Here is a 21,835-nt window from a genome sequence, read left to right as displayed (position 1 = left end):
AACAACACGAGGCTGGACGTGGAAGACGCTAGCACTGGCAGACCAAGTGCTGTGGAGGAGGAGAAGGCTGGAGCACACCCTTATCCCTGATGCCACAATTCTTTCTGTCCCTCCTACACTCCATCCCATTCTGTATCTGTTCCTTTGTCAGTGAGGTCTTTTTGAGTGGTCGGTGTAATAAGGAATTCTAGGAGTTTTGCAGAGATACCGTTTCTGCTTTCAAGCTCACGGACAGAGAGACCCACACCTGAGTTTTTTCTTACCATGGAGACATTGATCTTGTGTTCACCTTGTGCCTTCATCTGAATTATCTCTCTCTCCTTTTGCTGCAAGACCTCGATTTGTGATTGGATCCGCCCCTGTGGGGAGAGAGTTGTCTTGGCAAGTTGCGCCTGGAGATCTCCTGGCCTCATGATGCCCTCCTTATCTCTTGGGATGGAGGACGAGTCCTTGTGTCATTATTAACAGATGCCCCTTTCCTGTTCAAGCTGGGGGCTGGGGTGTGACGGGGGAGGAAGAACTCAGAAGCCTAAGTGACCTACAAGAAGGGAATGTGGTAATAAATTATAACTAATAAAATATGACTAATATTTGGATGTGCTTTGGGGTTATCAAAGGACTTCCACAAACCTCTCATTTATTATACCTACGACTCTTAAGAAGTACAATTTGTTTGCCCCATTTAAAGAGGAGGCACCTGGAGCTCAGAGAGGTAGAGTGACTCCTTGAAGGATCCATAGAAAGTTCAGGAGTCTGAACCTGAATCTACACCTCCGACTCGAAAGTCCGTGTTCTTTCCATTCTCCATTATACCTTGGTTGCAACGAGCATCAGTTCTCCCGTCTTAGACTTTTGAACCTACTGGGCTTGACTACAAATTTTCTACTCAGGTGCAAAGATAGGGGCAATGGGTACAAACCCAGAGGGAAGAGATAACAGTTTCCAGGTCCCCACTGAACTCCTGGTCTAATGGGGGAACAGGGAAGGGACCCCCAAATGCCTACCTGATAACTCTGGGCAGCTTCTTCTATCAGAGTTGTGTTGTGGGTTTTGTGATCCTTGGATCCACAACACACCACGCAGAGAAACTTGCCATCAACCTCACAGAAGTAATGACATTTCTCTCCATGCCTTAGACATCTCAGCTCTTCCGTTTCTGGCTGCATCTCCGAGGGCTCCATAGATTGGATTTTCTCCACCAGATTTACCAAGAGCCAGTTAGGCGTGATCGTGTCCCTCCTCACAATTTTGTTGCAGAGGGGACATTTAAGAACACTGTCTTCTGCTTCTCCACTCTGAGTGATGCAACTGAGGCAGAAGTTGTGCCCACAGTCGATGGTAGCAGGGTGCTGCAGAATATCCATGCATATGGGGCAAATCACTTCCTCTTGAAGCTTACTGGTAAACTGTTGATGGGCCATGATGGGGCCAAAGGCTTCTTCAAGTCTGTAAGAAGTCTAGAAGTCAGCTGTGGGCACTGGTTCTAGGAAAAGAGAAGGTAACAGAGGCGATGGAGGTCAGAGTCTATTAGACAATCAGAGAGAGAGGAAAAGGAGAGAGAAAAAAACAGGAGAAAAAAGGAAAAAAAGGAGAGAGAGTAGAAAAGAGTCAAAATTAGAAGGTAGGAAATATTATAAAGAGGGAAACAGATGAGCAATGCTACCTCACTGCCTCTTGAGAATGAGTTGATGTAGCAGATGAATATACACTGCTTATAAAATGGGGTAGGTATTCCTGAACCTTGGACTAATTAAGGGTGTTTATGAGGCAGTTAACTGAGATTAGAAGGACCAGGGCACCAAAGTCCATTCTCAGAGGTTCAGGGAAGGAGTGGAGGGACTGGAAAATGCTTCCTGAAAGGTCACAGCCAGTTCACCAGTAATGATTTGAGCATCTTTTCATGCAGAGCCCAAACTGTGGGAGAACATATGCAAAGGAAGGGGGTAATTCTCTACCTCCCGTAATTTGGTTCCACACTTTTAAGTATTTTGTGCAAATGTGGAAAATATTGAAGGAGGAAACAGACAGAGCTGGACTCCATCTGAGGCCAGGCTGCAAACATTAGGCTACACACATGGTCACCCTCCCAGTGGACTCTGAACTTTGTGCCCGGCGTCTATAGAAATGGCATACCAATAGAAAGCCAGACCCCCGGATAAAAGAGCCTGAGAACTTGTACTTGGACTCTCCGTTGCCTAAAAGAATATGCTAATTATCTCTATAACAGAACAAAGTCGTAAATTCTGTAAGTTTATCGGGATATGACCACAGTCCTACTGATAAATGTCCACTGTTTATCTAGTTTTGTGATATATGAATCATGGGCTAACTTTGATCGTATCTCTGTTTTACCTTGTCCAGACTAGTTTCAAGTAATTTGGGGAGGTGGATTTGAGCAAGTACACTTAGGGTATATAAGGTTTTCAGAAAAAACGGTCGGGGTCCTTGGCTAAGAGGAGACTCTGCCTTGGGCCCGCAGGTGTAATAAACTGCACTCCACTATCTGCATTGTCCTTCTGAGTGGTTTGTTTCCCGGAACGCGTGACTACAACAATACAATCACCCGCTCAGGGAGCTTCCAGTTAAAAGGAGAGGCAACCATTCCTCCCCTGGGGAGATTCCTAGTACAGTGGAGCCAGCAAGGAACTTCCTTGCTGAAAGGTCATTCTCTGTTCTCCATCCTAGTTGGTTTTTTACTTCCCCGCAGCACCTGGATCAGTCTGTCTTCTGTTTTTTTTTTTTTTTCCCCAAACATCTTCAACACTCTGGTGTGTCCATGCTCATTCGTTTTTTCTGTGTTTCTTCCTACTTCTTGGTGCTTACTTGATCCCTGGATTGCCTTCCCCCAACCACCACCATGGACACTCCCTCCTGTAGCTCCACACATTTGCATCACAACCTTTGCTCCTTCCCTCTTATATAAGGGAAGGGTCCTTCCTCTCTTCCCATTTCATCTGGATCCCAGCTGCCACCCTTACCTCCTCTCTCTCCAGCATCTGCCATCGGTCTCCCTCAAGAAACACATCTTTCATCTTTATCTGATCTTAATATTTAGGTCAGACAGGCATTGTGGGTAATTTTTGATTATTAACAGAGTGATTGTATGTTTTGGTTTACTTTGGGACAGTGCTGGGTGTCACCTTTGACCTGATGTAGTGAATAGATCATCCTTCCATTCTCAAAAGTATCCAGGTTGGATGATGAATTATATGGTCACCTTAATTATAGAAACTGTTGGAAGCCAAGGCTTTCAGAAGTGTTATACCTTCATTTCAGAAATGTTATGAAAAGGCCTTCCTCTTTGTTTGCTTTGAGGTGAAATTAAAGCATCTTAACTCTTGCATGGAAAATCCCATGGACGGAGGAGCCTGGTAGGCTGCAGTCCATGGGGTCGCTAAGAGTTGGGGATGACTGAGCGACTTGGCTTTCACTTTTCACTTTCATGCATTGGAGAAGGAAATGGCAACCCACTCCAGTGTTCTTGCCTGGAGAATCCCAGAGACAGTGGGCTCCTGTCTATGGGGTCACACAGAGTCGGACATGACTGAAGCGACTTAGCAGCAGCAGCAGCAGCAGCAACATTTGTATAATATTTTATAGTTTATTCTCATCCTAAACTGCTGTCCCCTGGAGGCCGAATTTAACTTATAGGTAGATTTCATTTGACATAGTGATTTTAGACATAATAATTTGTATGACTTTAGAGAGGATGGATGTTTTATTTTCCCTACCACTTCTTACTGCCTCTGTCTGCCTGGCTCCCTGAAGACATCTCACCTTCACCCACCCCCAGCTTTATTGACATAATTGACATATAGCATTGTGAAGGCTTACTGTGATGTGATGTGATGATTTGGCATGTGTGCATATGTGAGATGTTTGCCACAATAAGGTTAGTTAACACACCCTTCACCTCACATAAATAACTTCTTTGTTGTCATTGCTATGGTGAGAGCATTAAAGATCTATTTTTATAGCAACTTTTGATTATATAATAAACTATTGTCACACACTGTACATGACATCCCTGAAACTTATAACTGAAATTTTGTATTATACCCCTTGATCCACATCTTCAAATTTCTCTCACCCCTCAGACCCTGACAAGCAGCATTCTATCTGTGTCTATGAATGCGGTGCTTTCAGTTTCCATATACAAGTGAAATCCTACAGTACTGTCTTTCTCTTGTCTGCCATTTTTCTGACATATCAGGCTTCCCTGAGCTCAGTTGGTAAAGAATTCCCCTGCAATGCAGGAGACTCTGGTTCAGTTCCTGGGTTGGGAAGATTCCCTGGAGAAGGGATAGGCTACCCACTCCAAGATTCTTGGGCTTCCCTTGTGGTTCAGCTAGTAAAGAATCTGCTCACAATGCAGGAGACCTGGGTTCAATCCCTGGGTTGGGAAGGTCCCCTGGAGAAGGGAAAGGCTACCCACTCCAGTATTCTGGCCTGGAGAATTCCATGGACTGTAGCGAAGAGTCAGACATGAGTTTCACTGTCTGACATTTTACTTAGCCTAATGCCCCCATGTCCATTCTTATTGTCACAAATGTCAGGATTTCCATCTTTCTATGGCTGACTTTAAATACATTTGAGAGACTTCACTGGTGACCCAGTAGTGAAGAATCGACCAGTGAGCTAAGATCCCACAGGCCACAGAGGAACTAAGCCCACGTGCCACAGCTACGAAAGTGTGTGCGTTCAGGAGCCTGTGCAACAAGGAAGGATTCCGTGTGATACAATGAAGATTCTGCGTGCCACAACTAAGACCTGGCTGTGTACAGTATTTGCTTTATCCACAACTAAGACCTGACACAGCCAAATAAATGAATATTTTGAATAAATAAAACACACACACACAATAGTATTTGCTTTCTCCATTTGTCTGTTGATGAATACTTAAGGTTGTTTCCAAGTCATGGCTTTTGGGAACAAAGTGCAGTGAACATGGGAATGCAGAAATCTCTTTGAATTCTGGATTTTATTTCCTTCAGACATACCCCCAGAAGTGGGATTGCTGGATCCTATGGTAGTTCTAGTTTTAACTTTTTCGAGGATCTTCCATACTGTTTTCCATAGTAGCTGCGCCAATTTCCATTCACCAATAGTGCACCAAGGTTCCCTTTTCTCCACATCCTTGGCAGCATTTGTTGTCTTTTCGATGACAGCCATTCTGACAGGTGTGAGGTGATACGTCATTGTGATTTTGATTTGCGTTTCCCTGATGACTAGTGATGTCGAGCACCTTTTCATGTACCTTTTGGCCATGTGTGTGTCCCCTTTGGAAAAATGTCAATTCACTCTCTTATAGTGTTAGTCACTCAGTTGTGTTTGACTCTTTGCAATCCCATGGACTGCAGCTTGCTGGGGTCCTCTGTCCATGGGATTCTCCAGGCAAGAATGGGGGTGGGTTGCCATTCCATTCTCCACTAGGGTGGGTTGCCATTCCCTTTTCCAGGGATCTTCCCGACCCAGGGATCGAACCTGGGTCACCAGCATTGCAGGTGGATACTTTACTGCCTGAGCCACCAGGGAAGCCCCAGTCTCTTCAATAGACTGTTTAACTGGGTTATTTGTGGAATTTTACTATTGAGTTGCAGGAGTTTCTTATACACGTTGGATATTAACCTCTTAGTCGGTATAAGACTTGCAAATATTTTCTCTCATCCTATAGGTGTTTTTCCATTTGTTCATTGTTCTTTTGCTATGCAGAAGATTTTTAGCTTGATATAGTCCCGCTTGTTGCCATAATTGACTATATAGAAGGAAACAAAGTTAAGACTTGCACTGTATACCATAAACAAAAATTCTAGGTGGTTTAAAGATCAAGTATGAAAATATTAAAAATTTAGAATAACATTTACCCTTAATGTGAGAGAGCTGTCATTTTTCTGAATGACATTAAAAAAAACAGAAGACATAAAATATTGACAGATTACCAAAAACAAAACAAAAATTTCAACATGGAAAATAATGCCATAAGAAATCAAAGGACAAATAATAGCAAAAGAGAATTTACTAGCATTAATATGACATGTCAAGGGTTAATAGCAATAATATAGAAAAATGATTTGGCATCATGTGGCCACCACTGCTCCCTTCTCTTTCAAAGACATACTAATACTAGACAAACTATTTTTTAAAGGTAAAAAACTACAACCAGTCAATGAGAGAATTCATGAATCTAAGATAGTGCTGGGTCGGCACCTTCTGAGAAGCTTACTAACACACAGCACAGAAACACAGAGAATCACTAAGCGGCAGAAACCAAGTAAGGTCAGAGATATAGAAAGTGAAAGTGAACTAGCTCAGTCGTGTCCAACCCCTTTGACTGTAGCCTACCAGTCTCCTCCCTCCTTGGGGTTCTCCACGCAAGAATACTGGAGTGGGTTGCCATTTCCTTCTCCAAGAGATACAGAGGATAAATCTAAATGCTCCAACATGTGTCCAGTTGGAAGTTCAGAAGAAGAGAAGAGAGGAAATGGAGAAGCAAAATATGAAGAGAAAAAGCCTTCAGGTTGTTTTTTTTTTTTTTTCAGAATGTACAGGCCCCCTGAAAATGCACCAAATATCAAGCACAACAAGTCAAAAATACATAATTTCACACTAAAAACACTTCGTAATGCAACTGAAGAGAATAAAAGAGAAAACTGCAAAAGCTGCCAGAATGAAATAACAGAGTACTGAAGAACAAGTAAATCTTTTAAATTTATTTTTAACTGGAGGATAATTGCTTTACAATATTGTGTTGGTTTCTGCCATACATCAACATGCAAGTAAATCTCTAGAACTGATACTAATATTTCTAAGAAGTGGGAGGAAATTACCAAACTAAGGTGTCTATATTCATTTAATCTATTATTCATGCTACTGCTACTGCTAAGTCACTTCAGTCACGTCCGACTCTATGTGACCCCATAGACGGCAGCCCACCAGGTTCCCTTGTCTCTGGGATTCTCCAGGCAAGAACACTGGAGTGGGTTGCCATTTTCTTCTCCAATGTATGAAAGTGAAAAGTGAAAGTGAAGTCGCTCAGCCGTGTCCAACCCTTAGCGACCCTATGGACTGCAGCCCACCAGGCTCCTCCGTCCATGGGATTTTCCAGGCAAGAGTACTGGAGTGGGGTGCCATTGCCTTCTCCGATTATTCATAAAGGAGGGCAAAATAAAGATATTTTTGGACATTAAAAAAAAAAAACAAACTAATTTTCCACCAGGAGATCCTTGAAATATTTTCTTTTTTCCTCTTTGAATTCTGTTTTTCCCTTTGTGGAATCTTACTTTGTGGGATCTTAGTTCCTCCACCAGGTATCAAACCCTCATGCCCTGCATTCAGAGTGTGGAGTCTTACCTACCGGACTGCCAAGGGAGTCATAGGAGATCCTTGGAATCTTGCTGAAAAACCTGAAAGTTATCTTTTAAAAAGAGAGAGAGACAAAGGCTCCACGATGGGAGTGTGATGCACAAAGCAAAGAAAACATAATTCAACAGTATTGGTAAATATTATATATCACTGACTATAAAAAACATTAGAAACAAAAGTTTTACCTTCAAAAAAGTAGAGCTAAAATTTTAGACAACTATAATACAGGAATTAGAAGCAGGGGGATGTTTGGAGGATAGCTAAAGACCTACCTAAGGGAGCTAAGATTTTGGAGTCTAAAAATACTTAAAATTTTTAGACTTTGTTATAAAAATATGAAGTTAATGACATAAGATAAAAATTCAAAGATAAGTACTAAAGGAATAGAAATTATAACTTTCAAAGCAGCAAAGGGAAAAATACTAATAAAGAACATTTAGCCAATAAAATAGGAGGCAAGGGACTTCCCTGGTGACCCAGTGGTTAAGAGTCTGTGCTCCCAGGACAGCGGGCCTGGGTTTATCCCTGGTCAGGGAGCTAGATCTCGCATGCCACAACTAAGACCCAGTGCAGCCAAATTAAAATAAATAATTTAAAAAATTAAAAACAAAACAGGAGGCAAGAGAGTTGGAAGGGGCTGTAAATAAGAAGTGTGGGGACTTCCCTGGTGGTCCAGTGGCTAAGACTTTGTGCTCTCAAGGCAGGTGGCCTTGGGTTTGATCCCTGGTCAGGGAACTACATCCCACGTGCCACATCTAAAGATCTCACGTGCAGCAATAAAGATCAAAAACCCCCTGTGTGGCAACCAAGACCCTGCACAGCCAATTAAATATTTTTTTTTTAAATAAAGGTCATAAGAAAAAATAAGTAAGAGTAGCTATGAAAAAGAGGAATTATGGAAAGAATGTAAAAAAAAAAAAGGACATGTTGGGGAAAATGACCTCATTATATTATTGATTCATATTAAGGAGTCTCAATAGTATGGCATGAATACAAGATCAGGAATAAGGAAGAGTAGAAAGTTCAGAAATAGCAAAAACACATACAGGCATTTAGTATTTAACAAAGATCCCATCTCCACTGAAGAAATGATAAATGGAACAAGAAGAAAGCGATTTAGAAAAAAATTAATGGATTAAATGCATTCCCTATACCTTAAACTGGGCGAAATTCCAAACAGACATATTTTAAAGTTAAAAAAAATGGAAATATAAAAGCACTAGAAGAAACCATAGGAGAATTATTTATAGTTTCAGAGTGGGAAGGTCTTTATAAATAGGACATAAAATAGAAAATATTGATAAATTTAAATGATACATTTTAAAAATAAAAATTAAAAGTGTTTCTACATGACAAAATTTATAAAAATAAATTCAAATGACAAATGAAAACTGGGAGAACTATTAATTTGATCCATAGATTAATCAAAGATTAAGAATCAATTTATTTGAAACATAAAAAGGCTGCTACAGGGACTTCCCTGGTGGTGCAGTGGGTAAGAATCTGCCTGCCAAAGCAGGAAACATGAGTTTGATCCCTGGTCTGGGAAGATCATCACATGCTGCAGAGCAACCAGGCCTGTATGCCACAACTACTGAAACCCGAACACCGAGAGCCTGCGCTCCACAGGAGAAGGCACCGTGCTGGGACACTGCAGTGAAGAGCACCCCGATAGCCACAGCTAGAAAACGCCTGCGCAAAAGTAATGAAGACCCCGTGCAGCCAAAACTAAACATTTAAAACAAAATGCTGCTACAAACCAATAAGGTCAACAATCTCACCGGAAAATGAGCCAAGGCTATGAACAGACAGTTCACAGGAAAGAGAATACAATTCACATTTAAAACATGTGGGAAATGTTTAAAACATGTGAAAACATGTTTAAAACGTGAAAATTTTTCAGCCTCACTTACATTGAAAGAAATGCATATTAAAATGACACTGAAATATGATTTTTTACTTGATAAAAATCCAGGAGTCTGATGACACTGTGATGGCCAACGTCAGGGGAAAATATTCTTTCATTGCTGGGCCAATGTAAATTGGTGCAATTTCTATGGAAGTCAATATTACAATATGCTTCAAAATTACAAGCGGTTTTGCCTTGTAAGTGGCTTCCTTTGTGGCTCAGTTGGTAAAGAATCCGCCTGCAATGCGGGATACCTGAGTTTGATACCTGGGTCGGGAAGACCCTGTGGAGAAGGAAATGGCAACCCACTCCAGTACTCTTGCCTGGAGAATTCCATGGACAGAGGAGCGGAATAGGCTGCAGCCCATGGAATCGCAGAGTCGGACACGACTGTGCAACTAACTTTCACTTTCTTTTCACTTTACCTTGTAATTCCCTTTACCACTGTACCTCAGAAATTTATTTATCCTATAGATATAGTCACACACCTAAAATTAGTGAGGATTTGTGGCAATGTTTATATTAACAAAAGACTGGAAACAACCCAAATGCCCATCAATAGGAAAATGTTTAAATAAATTACAATCCAGCTTTATACCTGAATAGAAATTAAGAATGACGAAGTTCTGTATTTATAGATAGAAAAATATCACCAAGTTATGTCGTTAAGGGGGGAAAAAAAAAACAGTGATGCAGAATAATGCGTGTATTATGAATCATTTGGATAAAATTCCTATTTTCTTGAACATGAATATAAACTCTCTGGAACAATCATGATCTACTAACATTGGTTGCCTCTAAGGAAGTGGATGACTGGCTGAAGGATGGGGTGGTAGAGACTTTTTACAATATATAAATTTTTTTATTTTGTGAAGGTTTAACTTTGTAAATGCTTTTAAGTTTTCACAAAATTGTGTGATAAAAAATGGGCTGAGATTGAACTGTAAATTCACAGAACAATAAAATTAACCAATCAATAAGCATGTGAAATAGTAATCTTGAAAATGCAAAGTTAAAACAAGATATCACTTTATACCTTAGATTAAGAAGTCTGAGAATATCAAACGTGACTAGAGACATGGGGAAATGGAGACAGCTACACTTTACTAGTGAAAGTATAAATTATAGCAATTTGTTAAAAGTTCAAAATGTGCAGTTAGAGTTTAAAATGTGCAGTTTCAGGATTACAGTATATCATAATGATGATAATGGAAACATTACTACTAATAATAATAAATAAAAACTAACACGTATTGAAATACCATGTACTAGGCACAGTTTCAAACATTTTATATTTATTAGTGAAATAATTATTTATATAGGGAAGTATTAATGCCACTTTGAGGACAAGTCAACCGAAGTTAAGGGAGATAAAGCAATTATTTCAAGGTTATTTGGTAAAAATGCTGGAATATAAACTTGAACCCAACTAGACTCCAGAGCCTAGGATTCTGCCTAAAAATCATGTGTGTGTGCATTCAGAGGTGTGTATAAGGATGTTAAATGTAGTATTGTTTATAAAATCAAAATATCAAATAAAATCTATATCAGGGCTTCCCAACCACATTATTACTGACATTTTAGGCTGGATAATTCTTTGTTGTGTGGACTGTCCTGTGCATTGTAGGATATTTGGCAGCATCTTTCTATCTACTTAATTCCAGTAGTATTCCCCCCTCACACCCCTGTCCCAATGTGACAAACACAAGTGTTTCCAGACATTACCAAATGTCCCTGAGGGACAAAACCTCCAGCTGAGAACCATGGATCTGAAAGTATTCATATGGCTAGGTCTCAATAGTGAGGCCATTCATATACATTTAAAAACACACAAAACAGTGCTCCAGATAATTCATGGCTCTCTCTATATATGATAGAAGTATAAACACATGGATGGCCTGGAAGGAGTAACACTAAATTTATGACAATATTTGAGGAAAACAACTAAGAAAATTAAGTGAACAAAAGGAACTTCAAATCTATAACATTTAATTTTATTTTTTAAATTTATTTTTGTAAATACTGTGGCAAAACAGTTACCTTTGTTAATTCTAGGCTATTGTTACACGAGTGTTTTTTCCCTATATTAACTTTTTCAAAATAATTTAGTTTAAAAAGGAAAACTATAAGAAATGCATAGTAGATATATTCAAAGTAATTCTTAAATTCTAAAATTAAAAAAATTCAACCTCTCTACTACTCAAGAAAATACAAATACAATTATATAAAACTTTGTACTCATCAGATTGGCAAAAAAAAATGTTTTTTTAATGTTTCAGCTCTCATGAGGATGTGGAAAGATGAGCCCTTCATACGTTGCTGGTAAGGTCACTTATAGGAAAAAATCAGGCAAATGATACAAAATGCAATCAGCTTGTGACTAAAAAGCATATTATAAGAAAAATAATATGTAAACAGGATTTCTAAAAGGTTTTCAGACCTTAAGATAAGTTAAGGACTGTGGAGTGAGAAAGAATTAAAGGCACAGCCAGGAATTCCTTTGTGGTCCAGTGGTAAATAATGTGCCTTGCAATGCAGGGGATGTGCATTCCCTCGCTGGTCAGGGAACGAAGATCCCACACGCTGCAGGGCAACTAAGCTCTGTGCACTGCAACTAACATCAGAAACAGTCAAAAATAAACATTTTTTTTTAAATTAATAAAGGGGTAGCCAACACAGAGATACCCTGTGAATGGTCTCCATAGGAGATACATTTTGCTTAGTTAAAAATAGAAATTGAAAGTAACAAAAACAATTCTGTTTAAAATACCTTAATATCTTTAAAATATTTGCTGAGAGATTTTCCTGGTGGTCCAGTGGCTAAAACTCCAAGCTCCCAATGCAGGGAGCTGGGGTTCAATCTCTGGTCAGGGAACTACATCCCACATGCAGCAACTAAGAGTTCACAAGCCACAACTAAAGATCCCACATGCCACAGCAAAGACCTGATACAACCGAATAACTTTTTTTTTTAGTAAATATTTTAAATAATAAAATAAAATGTTTGCCGAGTTGGCAAATTGAATGAGGTTAACCTATGACCCCACTTAAAAGGAGTAAAGAGTTTAAAGTCCTGTATAGAAATCATATCATATAGAGAGCAAAGAAAAATAACCATAAAAATAAATGCATGGGTTGACAGAAGTCAATTTAAAAGTAATAGTTACAGCATTCAATATAACATGAGACTGAGTCACTCAAAAAAAGAGTTGGATTAAAAAAAACACAACAAAATGTAATGTTCCTTTTCTTCCTTACACTCGTTAAAAAAGATAGCATAAAAATTACATGAAAGATATAGCATAGGATTTCCCTGGTGGTCCAGCGGCCAAGACTCCACCGTCTCAATGCAGGGGGTGTGATGAGGATGACCAGGTGTGATCCCTGGTCAGGTAACTAGATCCCACGTGCCGCAACTAAGACCCAGTACAGCCAAATAAATAAATAAATATTAAAAGATATAGCATAAATGCAGAGATATTTAAAGGCTGCTATGCTAACGGAAATAGAAAAATCCCAATGGCAGGCTTATCTGTCTCCCTCTTCCAGGAGAAACTGCAGGCTTCCTAAACAACTTGACTCCAGATGAAGTACGAGCAAGGACAAGTGAAGAAATCAAAAAGACCTGGTCTTCACTTGACTCATTTACTTAAAGCGATTGTAAAGTATTGGATTGACCTGTAGGATGGCTAATATTATGTGTCAATATGGCTAGGCTATAGTACCCAGACATTTGGCAACATCAGTCTAGATGCTGCTATGAAGGTATTTTTCAGATGAGATTAACAATTAATATTTAACATTTACATTTAAGTAGATTTTTTGAGTAAAGAAAATTACCTTCTCTAGTATGGGTGGGCCTCATCAATTAGTTTAAGGCCTTAAAAGAGAAAAATTTCCCTTGAGAAGGAGAGAATTCTGACTCCAGATTGCCTCTAGCTGCAACATCAACTCTTCCTTGGGTCTCCAACTTGCCTGGACTGCCCTGCAGAATTTGAACTTGCCAGCACCCACAGTCACATGAGCCAATTTCTTGAGGGAACTTAGCTCTCCAACCAGGGATTGAAGCCACGACAGTGAAAGCACCAAGTCCTAACCACTGGACCACCAGGCAACTCCCAAGTCAATTTCTTAAATCTGTCTCTCTACACATGAACTGGCTCTGTTTCTCTGGAGAATTCTAATACAGTCTACCCTCAACTCATACCCTCCATAATTAGGCTACCTGGGCAGTAAATGACATCAAAAGACAACTGGAGAGAAGAAGTAAAAATATGGTTGCAGCTGAGGATCTAAACATACCCCTAGCAGAAGACATCAGACTTTGTAATATTTTGTACCATAGAAGTACTGTGCTCAGAGCCCAGCACAGAGTTCTTCGTAATTCCTCACTCTGAGACACCACAGACTGGACTTTCTTTCAGGAGGACGCTAGGATGGTGAACAGCTTCGAAATCCAATCGCAGTAGATGTGGGTGAGGATCTGGCATTGGCCCAACGAGCCTTGGGAGGACAGGAAAGCTGCCTTCTGAACGTTAGGAAAATTGAAGTGAATGTCCACCCCTCCTGTCTTCCAAGCAGATTGTAATGAGCCATATTACATCCACCCGAATTTGTATGCTGAAGCCCCAACCCTTAGTCCCTCAGGAGGTGACTATCATTTTGAGACAGGATCTTTAAAGAGTGACCAAGTTAAAATAAGACCATTGAGGGGGGCCTAAGCTGACAGGTGTCCTTGTGAAGAGAGTCTAGGACACACAGAGACATCAGAGATGCTCTCATGCAGAGGAAAGGCTGTGAAGCTGGCCAGTGGCAAGCCAAGGAGAGAGGCCTCAAAGAAAACAGCCTGGATGGTGGACTGCTAGTCTCCAGAACTGTGAGAAAAAGAATTTCTTCTGCTTGAAGCCATGCAGGTGGTGGTATTTTGTTATGGCAGCCCTAGCAAATTAATACACTGATACACAGATTAATGCCCATGTTGCTGTAAAGCCCACCTTACACCTCACCCCTAGCTCTGAGTTGCCAATTCTGTACAAGGGGTCTCCCTACCCCTCCCACCTCCCATGGGACACAGCAGCACTCAGGGCTGTTCTTCTTCCATTCCAAGCTCTAGGTGGGACATGAGCTGGTTCAACCTCTCGGAACTGCATGTTGGCAACATATACTAGATAAAATTCTTTAAAAATGCACATAAGATCTTTAGTCTCAGCAATTCCATGTCCAAAAATTTGTCCTACAGATACTGAGTATTTCTATATGTGCCAGGCACAGTTCTAGGACTAGTGATAGTGACAAAGCAGACAAAAGCCCCACTCACTGAGAAGAGCCCAGCAAATTAGCTAACCAAATGAATTATACATTAAGGGGCAATACATATTATGGAGAAAAGGCAGGAAGGGGGCGTTTTCAATAGGTGGTCAAAATGGGCCTAGCTGCATCCTCAGCGGTGTCCAACTCTCTGCAAACCCCTGGAGCAGGTTGCGATTTCCTCCTCCAGGGGATCTTCCCCACCCAGGGATTGAACTCTTCTGCCCTTTTCATCTTCTGCATTGGCAAGTGGATTCTTTACCACTGCACCACCCTGGAAGTGCAAAGCGGGCCGAACTAATGCAATGATAATCAGGCAACAATTTGAAGGCAATTAACAGCAAATTGTAAACAGTTGCTATTGCTGGTTGGTGGAATTATGGCTAATTATTTTCTTTTTTACTTTTCTGTACTTGCCAAATATATTACAATTAATGTATTTCTACACGGTAGGGGAAAAACCCCAAATAAATATTTTTATAAAGCCATCTTCAGTCAGTCCTGTTTTCTACAGGACAAAGTCTAAACTGCTGATGTTTAAAGGCCTCCTCCCTTCTATTTAGGCTTATCTTTAGTGTCTCCTCAAGATAAACTGTCTTTTCCAGTAAGGCTGATACTCTGTGACCCATATGTGCCAGTAGGATTGCCAGATTGAGCAAATAAAAAGTACAGGCCAGCCAGTTAAATCTGCAATTTCAGATAAACAATGAATACTACAGTGGCAACCCACTGCAGTATTCTTGCCTGGAGAATCCCATGGACAGAGGAGCCTGGTAGGCTGGAGTCCAAGGGGTTGAAAAGAGTCGGACTCGACTGAACGACTTCACTTTCTTTCTTAAGACATTATGAAATCATCTGAAATTCAAGTTTAACTGAGACACCTGATTTCTAGCTGGCAATACTACATGTGTTCTTTCCTCATCTGCTGGAATAATCTTTTCTCCATCTTCCCAAACCTTTCTAATTAAGCCCAAGGGTGGGGAGGAGGACGAAGAGATGGGTGGAACAGAAAAGCTCGCCTATATAAGCTCAGTCAGCTCCTATATAAGGTAGTCGGGGGGGGGGGGGGTGAGTATGGGCCAAGTGAGGGGCTCCCCCTTTACTTGGACTGGTGACTCTCCAGTAGATAAAGAATGCACCTTTGATCGGAGGGCCCAGACCCTGGAGTCAGGTAAAGAGATGAAAATGCCAAGGCTCTCAAATTCTCTCCCCAAAAGAAACTATTTTAGTTTAAAGGACATTTGTTCCAATCTTTGCTATTTTAATCTGGGTAAAATATCCTTAGTAAGTTTTTTTAACCTAAAAGTGTTAAAAAAAAAATTACATTGCAATGCCTTTTTTTTTTTAAGATGTTGAATAACTTGAGGCTTTTAAAATGGACAGCTTTTGTTCCAAATAAGAATACATTTCTATTTGTCTGACCCACCCATTGTCACCTATCCCGTTCATTAGCTCCACGGGGACCTGAGAGCGCCTTAAAGTTGATCTGAGTCAGATTATTCAGTTGACTCAGAGATTCTGCTAAGTCTGCAGGGGGAAGTTGATACTCCTCTCTCCTAGGAGACAGCAAGGTACTCTGGCCCAGACCTGACACAGAAGAGCTGCGACGCCCAGGCTGCCAGAAACCCTTGGGCTAATCTCCAGCAACTCCAGTCCGCAACAAATCTAACGCTGCCCGGCTGCTCCAGTGGGTCCAAATCACAAGACGGGGAAGCAGCTGGATGAACACCCAGGACAAATTCTAGAAAACCCCTCCCAAATCCACACGGTAGAAAAAAATTTCCCCTTAAGACAATGGGAACTAAAAGTCCTTACTCATGTCCATCTTGATCACCTCAGCACTTAACCTGGTGCAAGATAATTTTGTTGTGATATTAAACTGAACCAATTTATAAGGGCTCTATGTACTGACATGACAAAGATAGCTAGGCTATAAAAGTGAAAAAGAATATTATTTGGCAGGCAAAATTTTGCTTTAAAGGGGGAAAGTACAAATATATATACGTTTATATATATATAGTATAAATACACTTGTATTTACTTCCACCTACATAAACATTGAAACCGTTTACCTCAGACTGGGACTTGAACTCACTTGCTAGGACTTGAACCCAGCCAAAACCCAGTTTGGGACCGAACCCACATGGCTGGGATGCAAACCCAGCCAAAACCCTGCTTGGGACTCGAACCCACAATCTTTTAATTAGAATCATTCACCCGATATCTGGACTTACTGAGGTTCAGGTTCTTTGTGTCTCAGCACAGAAGGAATTCAGTGAGAGGCAAGGTGATAGGATTTACTAACATAGGACACTTGTAAGAGATGCAAGCGGGCACGTGAGGTAGCTCTGCCCTGAATTGAGTGGGCTACAATTTATAATGGAAAAAAGGAGAGGGGAAAAACCACTTTCTTCAGATAGACATAGTGCAGACATTAAGGCATTAACTTCTCCTTCATATTAGGTGGGAAATTGTCTGACCCTCTGAGGTCAAACTAGGATTATTGTATTAGTAGAAGGGTGGTGGTCTTCCATCTAGTGGCCTCCGGCATATCTTGTGGTTTTGTTTATGGTTTTATAATTAAGCAAGACTGCTTCATTGAATAATGTTCCAATAGCTTTTTTTGAGCCATCACTTACTTACAAAGGCCTCCCAAAGTTTCCTCGGTTTCATTCTCTATCTATAGACCCCTCTGGGGACTTCTACAACTACTTGTATAACTATCCTATTCTATCCCTATCAAAAGGATACACAAGAAAGTATTAAAAGTGTTTACCTGTGGGGCAGGGGTGGAGGTGGGTAGTGGCAGATGAGATGAATAGGGGTGGATGGTTGCAAATCTTGTACATAGCTCTTATACACTACTTTTTGAACCAGATAAATGTACAACCCTTACAAATTATATAGTTCAAATTACATGCTTTATTTTTTTGTTTATGTCATTCTGTGATATCAAAAGCTGAACTGGAAACAGGAACTACTGTCTCTAAATCTGTGTGATCTTCAGATAGACCGACAAGAGTACGACACTTGAGTTTTCATGACTTCATAACTTTAGTACCCGTGACTCTCTCAGGCTAAAGTTATTTTTTTTTAACATCTGCTATGCCACTTATTAAAATTCCTGCTTCTCTGCCAGATCTTTCAAGTCTGGCTTGTATCTCCTTGAACACAGCACACACAAAGTCGTTAGTCTCTGCCAGTAAAGGCAGTGTCTGAAATCCCTGTGCGTCTAATTCTGTCGTCCCTGCTTTCCTTACTGGTGGGGTTTCTTGTCCCACTGGTGCCTGGTTATTTTTGCCTGTGTGCTAGATACATTTGAAGACATATTTGTAGAAATAATTCAAAGCCTAGGATTATGTGAGCTTCTTCCCAGAAGGATTCTTTTTTTTTTTTTTTTGACGCTGCAGCCTAGAGTCACCTTAAACAAGTTCAACACTTGATATTTTGGGGGCTTGGGGACTCTATTTCTAGTTCCGTAAGCCTTTAAAGGCTGTCAAAAACGCAGTCTGGGATCTCAGCAACATGCAGGATCAGCAAATGTTCCCAGACAGAAGCAACTTTTAAGTTCTGGGCTCAGATCCACAGATTCCTTTCCCAAACTTTGGCCCAGCCATTCTTTACTGGCCCTTTGAATTTTTAAGATACTTGAAAAATATTTTATCCAGCTTTTTCAGTTATCTTCACCTGGAAGAAGTCTGAATTACTCAGTCCACTGATAAGAGCAGAAAACTTTCTGACTCAGGCCTCAGTTTTTGTAGGGGGTTGCTCTTCTCTGAACCTTAGCTTTCAGAAAATGTATTTTCCTCTTTTCCCTTTACTAATAAAGTCTATATGGACTTTTCTTGCTGGTGCATACACACATTGCCCTTTTACCCCCAGACAGAGCTGAAATAGAATCTTGCATCCTGCACATCTAATATTCCAAAAAGAGCTGGAGTCAGACCAGCCCTCCTTACTAGGCTCAGAAACAAAAAGCCTGTTCCTGCATCTTGTCAGGTTGGTGCCTGGAAGGCACAAGCTTTCATGGTGGCTGTGAGGATTCTAGCTTCAGTGCAACATAAGGAGTCGCACCGCATACAGCATAAGGGCCCCTGATAGGTCTCAGTTTGCAGACCAGGATGTGACAAGAAGACTGGAGCTGCAGCCAGCTCTAGAGGCAGAAGAGGAGCCAAACAGAAAACTCTCAGAGAATGATGCATTCAAAGTTTGTAGCCTAAGGTTTCTGCAGGCCTCACTTCTAAACAAAGTTTTTCCATTCCATTGGTTTGGGGTGAGCTGTGTGCCCAGAGCGCTTGCTAAATGGGTCGGCATAGGGCCGTCTGGAAGGACTGAGGGTCCTGTAGGGGAGAAAGTTCCGAGGCCGGTTTTCTGAGGCTGCCTCTGTTGTAGGAAATCAAGTGTTAATCCTCCCACGGTCAGTCACTTACAGCACATGCTTTTGGTCACCACTCTCAGGGGTCTTCGGGGTCCGCCTTTCAGAGCCTTCCGTTTTTGCGCTGGCAGAATGGAGATGACTCCTTGGCAAGAGGTCGGAGGAGCGGAGGACCGAAGTGAGGCACCCACGCCGGCACCCTGAAATCCGCAGGGTCAGGAAGAGCCAGGAGCAGGCGCGCGGGGACTCAGACCACCCGGGGGTGATGTGAAAGGGGTAGCTGGGTGCAGGCCGCGGCGACCCGCGGAGTAAGCGGAGGAGCGGCTGGGCCGGGCGTGGCCAGTGGGGCGGCTCGGGGGGCCATCGGGCACCGTTGGGGTGACTGGGCCGAGGACCGCCGGTGAGCGCGCTCTGGAATGAGCCGGGGCGCGCGGCGCGCACCCGCCCCCACCTGGGAATGAGCTACAGCGTTTTCAAAAAAGCAACCGATTTGGCGGTTAATCCTGATAATACTGTCTCAGTTGAGGTGGATTTTTTTTTTAATTCCAAAGCACATGTTTGACCAGGAAAGCCACTCCCTCAAAAAAAAGAAAAAAAAAAAACAAAAACCTGAGAGATGGTTGGAAACACGTGAGGGCTCAGATGCCTGTTGGTGAAAGCGAAAGTGAAGTCGCTCAGTCGTGACCGACTCTTTGCGACCCCGTGGACTGTAGCCCACCAGGCTCCTCCGTCCATGGGATTCTCCGGGCAAGAATACTGGAGTGGGTTGCCATTTCCTTCTCCTGTTGGTGAAGGTTTTCTGCAAATCCCGAGGTCCAAGCCTCGCTTCTGGAATTATGGAATCGCTGCAAAGAGAGGAACCCAACCCACCTGAGCACGTGGAGCCTCGGCGCCGCCCCGGGGACGGTTCTGAACTTGCCGCAGGGACTTCTGAGTGGGCTGGCCGTCGGGCACTCTCGCCAGGGCGGGGACTCGCCATCTCACCTGTCACTCTGTCCGCGGAGCCTCGCCACCCAGTGCTCCCGGGCAACTTCTTTTAATGTTCAGATCTCCTTTACGGCTTCCTGATGGAGACCTGCACCCACCTACATCACACCATCACTGCCCCCCACCCCGAAAAAATCCCTCATAGCAGGGAGGGGGAGGGTTGGGGGGATTGGGGTGGTGGAGGGTGGGGGAAGTGGAGGGATCGGGCGTTAGGTTTGTGGAGCCTGAAGCTCGAACATTGTTGGGGCCTCTTCAAGGAAAAGGACACAAAATTAGAGATATAACATTAGGAATCAAAGTGAATATTTACTTAGAATGAGAAAAAAGCAATGGCAACAAATTACAAGGTTTAAAAAGCTGACATATCATAAACATCAAAAAATTCAAATGTTTTTAAATAACTGGTCACCACTATATTTTCCCTGTGTTTTTATACTTTTTTTTTTAGTTGCTCAGTTTTATTTGCAATCACAATCATTTAATCATCTCCCTCCTCCAGCAACAAGGAAATAGGTGGGCCCCAAGCACCCAAGAGCTGGTATAGGCAAAAAAACTGTAGGAAGCAATGCCTTAGGAAAGGAAGTGTTGCCTGACATGGAACAGAAGGCTGGGTCTCAGCCCGCTTTTCCTGGTAGATACTTCAGGGGCAAACAGGGACCCAAAGCAATGAATGGTCCCCACTACCAGGAAAAGGTGGCCAAGAAAGGAAGTGAAGGAAATTCAGAAAAAGCGGGGCATCTTCCGCAGTCCATCTCACAACTGGGAAGCTGCCATTCACCCACAGTTTCTTCTGAGTGGCCTTTCAGATGAGGCTCCTCATGAGGAGCCAGGAACTGGAGGGTGATCTCTGCCTCTAGGGAAGACAGGAACAGGCACTCTCAAGGTGGACTCATGTGTGTGGACCCGGGGTCTTCTGGCTCAGGTGTGGATTCTTGGCCTTGCCCTCACCCAGGAGGGGCAGCACACTGCCTGTGCCCACACGTGGCCATGCTGGCCACCTTGGCCTCCTGCACGACCCACCTCTCTGGAGGGGTCGGCTGGGGCCTGCATAGCTGCCACAAAACCCCCTCAGGGGCCAATGCGAGATGAAGAGAGACTGAGCCCTTCAGGAAGCCTCGCCCCTTCTCTATACTTTTGTCTCCTTCATTTGACAACAACTTTGTAATACATTTTCTCTGGTGATGATTAGTCATTTTGATAGGGACAGAGTAAAGGGACAAAGAAGGTGATTAAATAGTTAATCTTACTACGGGACTGTAAGTAGAAAAAATATACTGCTACTGCTGCTGCTAAGTTGCTTCAGTTGTGTCCGACTCTGTGCATTCCATAGATGGCAGCCCCTGAGGCTCCCCCGTCCCTGGGATTCTCCAGGCAAGAACACTGGAGTGGGTTGCCATTTCCTTCTCCAATGCATGAAAGTGAAAAGTGAAAGTGAAGTCGCTCAGTCGTGTCCCACTGTTAGCGACCCCATGGACTGTGGCCCACCAGGCTCCTCCGTCCATGGATTTTCCAGGCAAGAGTACTGGAGTGGGGTGCCATTGCCTGCAAGTTAATGATTACTCAAGAAAGAAGGTTTGCTTAGCCGCAAAACAAAGCAGGCTTGTTTAGCAACAAAACCATGCAACAGAAGCCCTGGAGACATGCCCCTAAAATGGTGGCATGAGCCCCACATCCTACCCAGTGAACTCAGGAAGTTAAAGATCCCTAAGACATGTTCTCTGCACACATAAAAAACAATAATCTGTGGACCAGCTTGACCGTGAAGGGACAAGAAAACTCCTCTGCTCAACCTGGAGGAGGAGCTGATGATGGAAGCATGATGCCTATTCAAGAAAGACAAAGAAGTTTTCCCGTTACCCACTTTTCTTTTGATTATAAAACTGTAACCCAGGAAT

At 42.2% G+C, this 21,835-nt stretch overlaps 1 protein-coding gene across 4 annotated transcripts in view; it reads right to left on the bottom strand.

Moving 5' to 3' along the window:
• TRIM31 (tripartite motif containing 31) overlaps nucleotides 1–19,371 on the bottom strand; it is a 29,555-nt gene extending 10,184 nt beyond the window's left edge. For 2 of the 4 annotated variants that reach the window (XM_042237591.2, XM_027958447.3), the window contains exons 1-3: nucleotides 19,009–19,371; nucleotides 1,005–1,483; nucleotides 264–359 (exon numbers count right to left, since the gene is read on the bottom strand). In XM_042237591.2, coding sequence (XP_042093525.1) covers nucleotides 264–359; nucleotides 1,005–1,421 — 513 coding nt within the window. In that variant the 5' untranslated portion in view covers nucleotides 1,422–1,483; nucleotides 19,009–19,371. Of the gene's footprint in view, nucleotides 1–263; nucleotides 360–1,004; nucleotides 1,691–19,008 lie in introns of those variants that run through there. The other 2 variants (XM_042237590.2, XM_042237592.2) reach the window with 2 other exon arrangements.
• Nucleotides 19,372–21,835: the final 2,464 nt, after the last annotated feature.

This window comes from Ovis aries, chromosome 20 (genome assembly GCF_016772045.2).
Source record: "Ovis aries strain OAR_USU_Benz2616 breed Rambouillet chromosome 20, ARS-UI_Ramb_v3.0, whole genome shotgun sequence".
Taxonomy (NCBI): domain Eukaryota; kingdom Metazoa; phylum Chordata; class Mammalia; order Artiodactyla; family Bovidae; genus Ovis; species Ovis aries.
Note: the sequence above shows the minus strand (reverse complement) of the source record. Positions and strands in the feature narration are given on the sequence as shown.